The 10,770-nt window shown below is 47.8% G+C and overlaps 1 protein-coding gene across 1 annotated transcript in view; it reads right to left on the reverse strand.

Moving 5' to 3' along the window:
- Positions 1-1,401: 1,401 nt before the first annotated feature.
- The window catches only part of Prnp (prion protein), a 16,036-nt gene continuing 6,667 nt past the window's right edge, over positions 1,402-10,770 (reverse strand). The window contains exon 3 of the mRNA XM_005365568.2: positions 1,402-3,595. Coding sequence (XP_005365625.1) covers positions 2,821-3,585 — 765 coding nt within the window. The 5' untranslated portion in view covers positions 3,586-3,595 and the 3' untranslated portion in view covers positions 1,402-2,820. The remainder of the gene's footprint in view (positions 3,596-10,770) is intronic.

A 10,770-nucleotide genomic window follows, 5' to 3' on the forward strand; every position in this document is an offset into this window, starting at 1 on the left:
CCTCCCTGACCTCAGGTTAAAGGCACTTGCCGAGAGGTCTTTGTCTCCAGGCTTCTCTCCTGCATGGTGGAGTTGCTCCTGGAGCCCGTGAATGTCACGACTGCCTTAATTCCACAGGGGTCCCCGTCCTCCCCCGCCCCGCAGGGTTGGGTGATCCTCAAAGGCCTGCTGGTGGCACTTTCACAGCAGGCGCACCCGTGGGAAGGAAGGCTGTGGTTTCCATCGAGACTTCTGATTTCTTGCTTTTGTACATGCCAGTTGCTCAGGAAAATTTCTACCAGGTGAGCAAGCATGGCTGTGTTGGTGCCTTCCCTTATAGACACCCTCATAGAGTGAACTGCCAAGTGTGGCCTTTTGGGCCAAAAGTTTGAACCTGAAATTGCAGGGCCTGAGTTATGGGGGTTTCAAATGGGCACTTTGGAGCTTAAGTGTCATTTCAATCAGGGAAATCTATTTCTAAGCTGTGCATGACAGTGCACACTTTTAATCCCAGCACCTGGGAAGCAGAGGTAGGTGGATCTCTGTGAGTTCAAGGTCAGCCTGTTCTATATAGTGAGTTTCAGAACAGCTAGGGCTATGCAGAGACACCCTTAGAAGAAAAAAAAATATCTATGTCTAAACCAGGCATGGGTGTTCACTATTGTAATCCCAACGCTTGATGGATACTCCATCTGGCAGGAGGACCAGTGTGAGTTCAAGGCCAGCCTAGGCTGTACACTGAGAAAAACTGACTTGATCTCACTGCCCCCCCCCAATCCCTATTTTTAGGGATTGAGGCATAGATTAGTATGTTTGAGACCCTGGGCTCAATCACCACAGCATGGTCCAAACAAATGGGGAGGGAAGGAGAGGAGGAGGAAGAGAAGAGAAAAACTGAATTTGAATTCAGGACAGAAAAACACTTCGGCTGGGGCTGGAGCCGGGGACCAACCAGCCATTAAGGTCACTGGCTGTTCTCACAAATGACCTGGGTTTGAGTCCCAGAACCCATGTAGTGGCTCACAAACATCTGTAACTTCAGTACCAGGGGATCTGACCCCCACTTTTGACTTGAGGGTAATGTATGTGACACACAGACATACAGGCAAAATACTGATACACAGGGAGGGAAGAAACAGACCTCTTTCAGAACATGGGCCCTACCCCCCCAACCTCCATCCCCACCCCCTCAAGCCCCAACAGTGCCTTTGTGGCCCATCAGGATAGAGTACAATGAGATATTTAATGGAAAAATGAAAAGGCAGTGGAAATCAACTCTGGCCCATGACCAGAGGTAAGAACTGAGGCCCATCAGGGGCAGGTATGTAGAATTAGCCATTACTTGCCTTGTATGAGCCCCAAGTCAGCCTGGCAACAAACACAAGGGCCAGAAGCACGGAACAGAGACCAAACCCTGCAGGCGCCCGTCATAGCTCCTATTTAATGTCAGTCAGAGAGCAAACATTTATAAACTTTTGTATGACAAAACAAGTACATGCGGAGTTACAAATCTAGAAAATGTGAAGTCCATGCAGATTTCAAAGACCAGCGAGGGGTCCACTTTGGATTCATTTACGGAACTGAGTGCACGATGAAAGCCTAAGGGCCACAATAGTAAGCATTTAGTAGTGGACGGAATGGTCAGTATGTTACAAACCTCAGATGCATTAGAACGGGAGGCCTAAGCTTGTAGTTACACTTTATATATTGTACACAGAACACCCGCGGTGCAGGCCGATGCTATGGCAGAGTGGTGTGCGTCTGCTCAGCAAAATACGGAGCAACTGAAGGAACAAGGTTTGCCTTACTTAAACAACGCTAACAGAATTTCTCTTTCCACTTTGAATGGAGCCTGCTTCTCTCATGGGCAACCTTAGATTGTCTCTTTGTTGTCCGATTCAAATACAAGTACAGAAACTAAGGGTATGACCTAATTCTGGCTTTTGACAATTATGAGACAGAAATGAAGAAATGCAAGTGCCTTGACTTTGCGTTATAACCACCTCTCCCTTCACAGGAGGGCCATGCCCTTACAGTGCTGGATCTCCTCAGAGTCAAAATCTTCCGGTTCAATCCAAGCAAGGTTAAAAAAAAAAATCATTCTAGCGGGGCACTGGCTTTAACCCCAGCACTTGGAAGGCAGAGGCAGGCGGATCTCTATGAGTTCAGGGCCAGCCTGGTTTACAAAGAGAGTTCCAGGACAGCTAGAACTGTTACACAGAGAAACTCTGCCTCAACAAAACAAAACAAAACAACAACAACAAAAATCATTCTAGTGCCTAGGAAACGAACAAAGGTTTGCTTTCAATGTTAGTAGGGGAATTTCTTCTTTTTTTTTTTCTCTCTCTCCATTGCCTTAATCAGTAGAGTTTGTTAGTAAAGAAAAGGGCCGCTATGGATGCCTTAAGTATCCCAAATGGGGGCTGTTTCTTAGGGCACCATACCCCAACAGTGACTTCTTTGGTTGTAGAACCCTTCACCTATTTTAACAGTTAGTGTGTCTGTCACTGTGCACTCTGGGTAGAAGTCAGAGGTCACACCGGTATTTACTCACTAGACCGAAACAAAGCCCCGGCTAGCCGGAGGGTTATTTGCTGTTAGATTCTTATCGGCCTGCGGTTTGCACTGGCCCGCGGTGGACTCAATGAAAAGACTCTGGGGTGAATAGCATCTGATCTACTGTACATTTCCCAGGTCCCGTCAGTGCCAAGGGCATTAGCCTATGGGGGACAAAGAGAAGCAAGAATGAGACCCCACCTCAATTAAAAGAGCTATAGGTGGGTAACCCCTCCCCCAGCCGAGACCACAAGTAGGGGAAAGTACAAGCAGGGGCGGCTTCCCTCAGCCCACTATCAGGAAGACGAGGAAGGAAATGAGGAGGATCACAGGCGGGGATGAGAAGAACACCACGGCGTGGGAATATCTCCCTTCATAGTAGGCCTGGGACTCCTTCTGATACTGGGTGACGCACATCTGCTCCACCACGCGCTCCATCATCTTGACGTCGGTCTCCGTGAAGTTCTCCCCCTTGGTGGTGGTGGTGACTGTGTGTTGCTTGATCGTGATGTTGACGCAATCGTGCACGAAGTTGTTCTGATTGTTGTACTGATCCACCGGCCGGTAGTACACTTGGTTAGGGTACCGGTTCATGTTCTCACGGTAGTAGCGGTCCTCCCAGTCATTGCCAAAGTGGAGCATGGGCCTGCTCATGGCGCTCCCCAGCATGTAGCCGCCCAGGCCCCCCACCACTGCCCCAGCCGCGGCAGCACCTGCCACATGCTTCATGTTGGTTTTTGGCTTACTGGGCTTGTTCCACTGATTGTGGGTGCCACCTCCTTGACTCCAGCCGCCGCCATGGGGCTGACCCCAACCACCACCGTGAGGCTGTCCCCAGCCACCGCCATGGGGCTGTCCCCAGCCACCGCCATGGGGCTGCCCCCAACCACCACCCTGAGGGGGGTAACGGTTGCCTCCAGGGCTGCCCTGCCCAGGGTATCGGCTTCCACCAGTGTTCCACCCTCCAGGCTTTGGCCGCTTCTTGCAGAGACCAACATCGGTCCATGTAGCCACAAAGAGTGCCAGCAGCCAGTAGCTGAGGTTCGCCATGATGGCTGATCTGCAAAATGAAGAACAAGGCATCATTGTCTATCACTCAGGCTGAAGCTGCTTGACATTTGTTGCAGAACAAATGTGTGATAGTCATGGCTGCAGCCCTCCTCAGGGTAGGGGGGGGAGGGCGGTTTCCTTGACAGAATTTAGGAGACAAATAACTGTAAACCAAAGATAAACAACTCATTCTCTTAAGGCAAATTTGACAAATATTTTTCTCTATTCCTGGGAACAAGAATTGCCCCCAATTGGTGAACTATGTGTGCTCTAGGAGAAAAGCATTGCATGGTGGGTATGCCCTGGCTTTGAGCTTCTCTAGATTTGGGATTTGGAACCGGGTATGATCTTGTGGGGAGCCTGGCAGCTGTACTCAGAAGGCTGCTATCATGGACCCTGGGTCCTTTGTGTGTGTGCCCATACACTAAGGAGAACCTCTATTCACAAACGTAGACCTCATTTCCCAGAATTCCAAAAGGAACCTGTGAGTACACCCATCCTGAGTAACCTAACCCCAGAAGGCCTGAGTCAGGGTCCGGTCAGGGGGACTGAGTGGCTGCAGCAGGAGCAAAGACTGAAGATAGCAATTGCGAAGGGGAGGAACTGGTCTCCCGAAAGCCAGGTGTGGGGTATGGGGCACGGGGCGTGCGGTGTGGGGCGTGGTGAGCGTGGTGTGGGGCGTGGTGCGCACGGTGTGGGGCGTGGTGCAATGTGTATGGGGCACAGAGCATGCGGTGTGGGGCGTGGTACAGTGCATGCCTCTCACCACAGTGCTTGTTAGTAAGAGGTTGAAACAGGACGTCTGTGAGCTCTAGACAAGTCTGGGCTTTATAGCTCATGTCTCAAAAACCAAACCAAGAGTATCTCGTCTGTTGCCGTTTTCTCTGGGCTATGGCAATGCCTGGCACAGAGCAGGACATAACAGACAGCTGTCGAGCGAAGGAATTAACATCCCGCAAGCATATTAAAGCCAAGAAGCTCCTCGAAGGAATTCTCAATCCAAGTTTATTAGAGACAGGAAGCATCTAGGATTTAGCAGGCTTGCTTGAGAATTCCTCAGTCTCTCCACAGACAAGAGAGACGGACGGGCTGGGCTGCCGAGAGCTGCGTTTACAAGCTCAGCCGATGAATAAATTTGAGTCCAGTATGAATACTTGTTTTTGTTTTATTTTTTGAGATAGGATCTCACTCTGAAGCCTGGGTTTCTTTTTCTCTTGAACTCCTGGCAATCCTCCTGCCTTAACCTATTCAGTTCTGGGGGCCACAGAACCATTACATTTAGCTTAGTATTAATATTTATGGGTGATTGTTTTCTTCTGATTTTTGGCACAGAAGGGCTAGTACAGTTTAGAAAACAACAAACATGCCAAATAGCCCTGAGGGCAATTTACGACCCTCCACAGAAAACACCTTCATCATATATAAACTTCTTTCAGATTAATGTTCTCCTTCACCCTGGATGCCGAGATGAGATCCAAGCCAGCTGAAGACACAAGCTATTACCCAACTGTATTGCCACATCCTAGGTCAAACCACATGCCCTGTAAGCCAGTAAGCCATAAATCCTAGAAGGCCACACGCAGTCACACTCTGCTGAGTCCCACATTCTTGTCACTCAAAAGATTAGGGATTAGTTTTCAATTAAATTCTATGGTGTATAAGAGAAAAACCAGAAAATAAACAAGCTAACATTCTGTTCATATTTCTACTAAAACTATTGAGATGGGAAGTGCTGTACTGGTGGTCATAAGTAAATCAAAACATATTTAGAAACTACAAGTCAGACTAGAAGGGCTGAGGCCATACCAGCTGGAATTTCTGCAAGTTTCTTTTAGTGAGGGTCAGAGGGCAGGACACACTCCCACACCTCCAGCCCCCCCCCTCCAGTCCTGCTCCCTGGTCCGGCCCATTTTCTCACGGCCCAGTCCTGGGCCCCCACGCTGCTCATGCTTCAGGGAGCCTCACTTTAGGCCTCGTCTACCCTGGACTTGGTGATAATCCTTATAATCCAGCGCATGGGAGGCCGAGACAGGATGATTCAAAGGTCACTGTAAGGGTTGGGGAAGGAGCTCAGTGACAGAGAACTTGCTTAGCACGTGTGAGGCCTGGGGTCAAGTCCCAGAACCTCAATCAACATCAACAATCAATCCATCTCTCAGTCTAAAGGGTTCTTCGCTCATGCGGCTGAGCCAAGCTTCGCCATAGTTCTTGGATTTTCTCTTTGTCACAGCACACACGAAACTCCTTTCAGTTCTGTCTTTACAGGGAATCCTGAGCCCTGTAGCTTTCACACCTTTCAACACGTCTCTCTTAGCTGCTGGCTCCACCACTGCTCATCTGAGCCCTACAGCTGTCCATCTAGCCTTCTTGTTGGCCCCCAATCCTGCCCCAGCGGCCTATCGTGCTTTTCTTTTAATATACGGTCACATTGCACTGGTTTCCCAAGAGGCTTTCTTCCATATCCAGGCTAAAATACGAAGTCCTGGCCATGGTGGCTGGGAAATCACAGGACTTGGCTTCACTCCCTCTTCCCCCCCAGCCTACGTAAACCTGTTAGACACAAGGAGCACCCTGGGTTACACAAAGAAACATATGCACAAAGAGAAAGAAAAATTGCGTGGCAAGGCAATTTCTTTTGAAAAAAGCGTATGCCAGAACTGAGAAGCAGCTACAGCAAGCACACGGCAACAAGAAGTTGGCGTGGTTTGTATTTAAGGCAGGTGGTGACTGTGCCTTTTCCTCACTGGCTTTTCAGAATAGCTAGTTTGTTTTTTAATTTTTATTTATGTGCACTGGTGCTTCGCTTGCATGTGTATCTGTATGAGGGTGTCGAGTAACCCAGAACTGGAGTTGCAGACAGTTGTGAGCTGCTAGCTTCACGGATGTTCACGTCTTTCATTAACTGTGGGAGTTTCCGGCTGCTAGTTCTTCAGGTATCGGCCCTTACTGTCTCCCTGAGGTACTCATGGGAGAGACTTGGCCCCCATGTGGTCTCAATCTCATTCCTCAGACTGAGTTTCCACTGTGTTCCAGTGGAAGAACAGCCAGTGCTCTCAGCCGCTGAGCCATCTCTCCAGCCCCCAGACAGGCTGGTTTGAAAAGTATCAGCACAAAAGAAACGAAAGAAAGGGAGAAAGGGTTGGTTGTCAGAGGCCATCAAGGTCTGGGGAGGTTGCATTTGTAGGGAGCTGGGGCTTTGTGTAAACAAAGGCTTTACCAGGTGGAGGAGATGAGATCTGTAAAAATGTCTTACAAGATGTGTGTGTGTGTGTGGGGGGGGTGATTTTTGGAATACTGGCTCGCTACCTTTGACAGTGAGCAAATATTCCTCATGAACCCCCAAATGGGTCCCATCTCTAGGTCTTTGCTCCCTTGGCCTAGGTAGCTCCTTCCCCAGCTACTGATGTGGCTCCCACTCTTAAATGGTGGAGGAGGGGCTCCTCATTCCACCTAGTACAGCACCTGTTAGTATTCAGGCATCTGCACTGGCCTGCCCTTGGGGTCCTGACAGGATCCATCCTCAGCTGCAGTCACTAAGAGCTCCTCTGTGAGCATCCACTACAGTCCCTTTTAAAAGGTGGGCCTAACCCATCTCCTGTCTCTTTCTTCCTCTCTCTTTTTCCATTTTTTTTTTTTGCCACTCTTTATCCCCAGTGACTAGTCCCTGTCCCTTCTCTCTCTTTTCCCAATAAACCTACGTGAGCCTTGTTGCATGGAGTGACTTCTCTTCACGGTGTTTCTTAAATGACAACAACATCCCTTCGGTCTGCTTTTGCTGCTTCAGTTCTTTCCAGGGTAAGTAATATACTTGACATATTAGTTCTTGTGGACATATTGTCCATTTTCTCCACCACGGGGCAGGTTCCTGCAGGGCAGAGTCCTGGGCCTATTTACAGCAGTGTCCCCAGACACAGCGCCTGACCAATAACCATGCACACAGTAAACCTGAAGGAATGACTGTGAAGACATCTTTACTGAAACCTAACTAACAAGCAACTAGGAACAAGGACTTGCAATGGATGTTGAAGGAGGACTGCATTTAAAAACTTACAAAACATTCTTTACTGCAAATGGTCAGCTAATAATCTCACTGAACTAAGCAAACATTCATATGCCAGCCGCTGTGGTAGGCGCAGGCTGGCTGAAGATAGTGTTATATGATACAGACAGGGTGGGAGCCAGAGAAGGCTGCTGGGAATCAGTCAGAGTTGGGCTTTGCACGTGCTTCTTTACGGCTCTATGGGAGCCAGCTAGGGGTGTGGCTCAGAGAAGGGCATCTGCCTGGACGTGCCCCAGTATCCATCTGCTGCAGCGCAAAGAAAAAAAAGTTACAGTTCTGAGATCCGGAGACGCAGGAGTGGGAAATGACACCACACAGTGACTGGACACAGAGGAGAGGAACTGACAGAGAAGGTGTGTAGGAGGGAGAGGCGGCAGCTAGGGTAGAGGTGGGTGGGGTAAAAGGGACACTGGCAGACCTGAGGACACCTGAGCCTGCAGCCTTAGTGTGCAGGCATGCAGGGGTCAGGAAACAGGGGCACCCACGCAAAAGGAGCAGACCTCGGGGACAGATCACACCCACCGTTCTTGGTCTAACATTACTGCATCTCTTTCAGTCTCAAGACTGTCTTAAAAAAGACAGCCAATGGCAGCCTTTGCAACCCACCCTCCCTTTGGATGCTGGTTCTCTGGCAGGCCTAATGACAAGGCCCGTGAAAGGCCCAACCGGGTCTGGAGGCATCATGAGCCACTCAAGAGCCTGGGTTCCTTTTCAGAAAGAACATTCATGAAGCAGGGACTGTGTGTACATGCACATTTAGGCTTGTGTGTGTAAACAGAGCGGGGAGGCTAAGTCTTAGGCCCCAGCACTACAAAAGATTGTTGGTTCAGCAGTAAGGGAGCTGAGGTAGAAGGGAGCCATGCGATTCAGTGGGCAGCCTCTGCGGGGAGCACAGTTTTGGATATAAATGGCAAGAGACCGAAAGAATCTATGTGGGACCCCAACTTCAAGACTAGGCAGCTACATGGGCAGGACATGGAATGTGTTCCCAGTCTGGAGGGAGGTAGATAAAAGGTTTGTTTTCGGCTACACTGTTGTCAAACAACACGTGGCGTGGATCAAGAGCTTCAAGTGTCACCAAATGGAGACATTAGTTGTGTTGTCGCCATACACACACATGACATCAGAGCCAGGGGCACATGCGGCTGGCCTATACTGTATACTGATATTGGATAACGTTGGAGAATTATAAAATATATCAAGACAGGATCATTTCAAAGTCAGTTTAGAACAAGAAAAGCAATATTTAATCACGAAATTCCTTTACAGAATCATTTCTAAAGAGGGACTCAACCTTATACAAGACCGAGGCAAGCTTAGATATTAAATTACAAGTCCTCATTCTCCCAATAGGGCCACCCACGTGGGCAGTTCCTGGGCTACGGATATAGCGAGTGGCAGAGCATTTGCCTAAATTACAGCTCCAGCACTAAAAAGACTGCTGGTTTATTAATCTGCTGGCAATAAGATGAGATTTCTAAGTTCATGGCTTGTGATGTCTTCTAAGACATTTTAGTAAGTATTTCATAAAGGTCATTATCTATTTTTTCACTGAGAAAGAAACTCCTAGAACAATAGCAATAGGAGTTTCCTTAACCTGATAAACATCACAGTAAAACCAGGAAACATAACCAATGATCTTTGAATACATTTCTTTTAAGATCAGAAGCAGATAAAAAAATAAATAAAAAAAACCCCCAAAACCAGACTTCCATTATTCAAGGTGTTCTCAATGCAATGTGTCAAGATGAAAAAACAGCAGGTTCAGGGACCACAGGAAAGAGTCAGACTGATGTCATTTGCAATTAACAGGATCACAGAGAAAACACAGAAGTAGGTAAGGTTACCGAAAGATAAGGGTGTTGCGTACGTTTAGTTACAGCACTCGGGAGGCACAGAAAGGCAGATCTCTGTGAGTTCGAGACCATCCTGGTCTACAGAGTGAGTTTCAGGGCAATCAGGGCTACACAGAGAAAGCCTGTTCTCAAAAACTAAACCAAATCAAATCAAAACAAACAAATGAACAAAAATCCAATACTGGAATTCGGCAAGGTTGCAGGATCCAGGATGTGTGTCTTACTTTTCTATTGCTGTGATAAAGCACTGTGGACAAGGGGGCTTAGAGAAGGAAGGGTTTATCTGGTGCTAACATCTCCAAAGGGGTAGGAGTCTATTGCTATAATGGGGGTTGGGGAGCAGGGCAGCAGGCAGGAAGGCATGGCACCACAACAGCAACAGAGTGCTCACATCAGGAGGCAGAAAGAGAGGTAGAGGGGGAGGAGGAGAAAAAGAGAGAAAAGAGAGGAGAGAAAGAGGAAACAGAGAAAGGAGAGGGGAGAAAAAGATAGAGGAGAGAGAGAGAGAGAGAGAGAGAGAGAGAGAGAGAGAGAGAGAGAGCAAGAGCGCTAATTTGAAATGACAGGAGTCTTTCTTTTGAAACCACACAGCCCATCCTGCAGTGACATACTTTCTCCAGCAAGGCCACACCCCGAGTCTTCTCAAAATGACTGAGATTTACAGGAATATCTCAAACTACCACAATGAGTATACAGAGACCAACATCATTTCTATACCAGTCATAAATAACTAGAAAAAAGATATTCACAGAGCAAGCAAACTATAAAACATTTAGAAATGACAAAACTAAATAAAAAGAGGTTTTATATGGAAGAAATTCAAAACTTTAATTCCAGGTTGATTTTTCTGAAGAGCTTAATAAACTCACGCCTTCAATCCCAGCACTCGGGAGGCAGAGGCAGGTGATCTCTGTGAGTTCAAGACCAGCCTGGTCTACAGAGCTAGTGCCAGGACAGACTTCAAAGCTACACAGAGAAACCCTGTCTTGAAAAACCAATCAACCAAACAAATAAACTCACATGGAAAAGAGACATGTCTATTTACCACAAAGCCAACAATAAAGGAAGAACCAAGGGGAGAATGTGGCACACCAGACTTAAATCACACTATAAAGCCATTAAAATTCAGAAACAGACCAACAGACTAAAGTTCAAATATGGAAGCATGCATACACTCTGTAACAAGGACTTGATTTGATTTGCCAGTGGGCACCACAAACCAGTAAGGAAGGAAGGTTTGGTGTTTCTGGGAAGCTGAAAAAAAAAAAA

Source organism: Microtus ochrogaster, unplaced genomic scaffold (assembly GCF_000317375.1).
Source record: "Microtus ochrogaster isolate Prairie Vole_2 unplaced genomic scaffold, MicOch1.0 UNK3, whole genome shotgun sequence".
NCBI lineage: Eukaryota > Metazoa > Chordata > Mammalia > Rodentia > Cricetidae > Microtus > Microtus ochrogaster.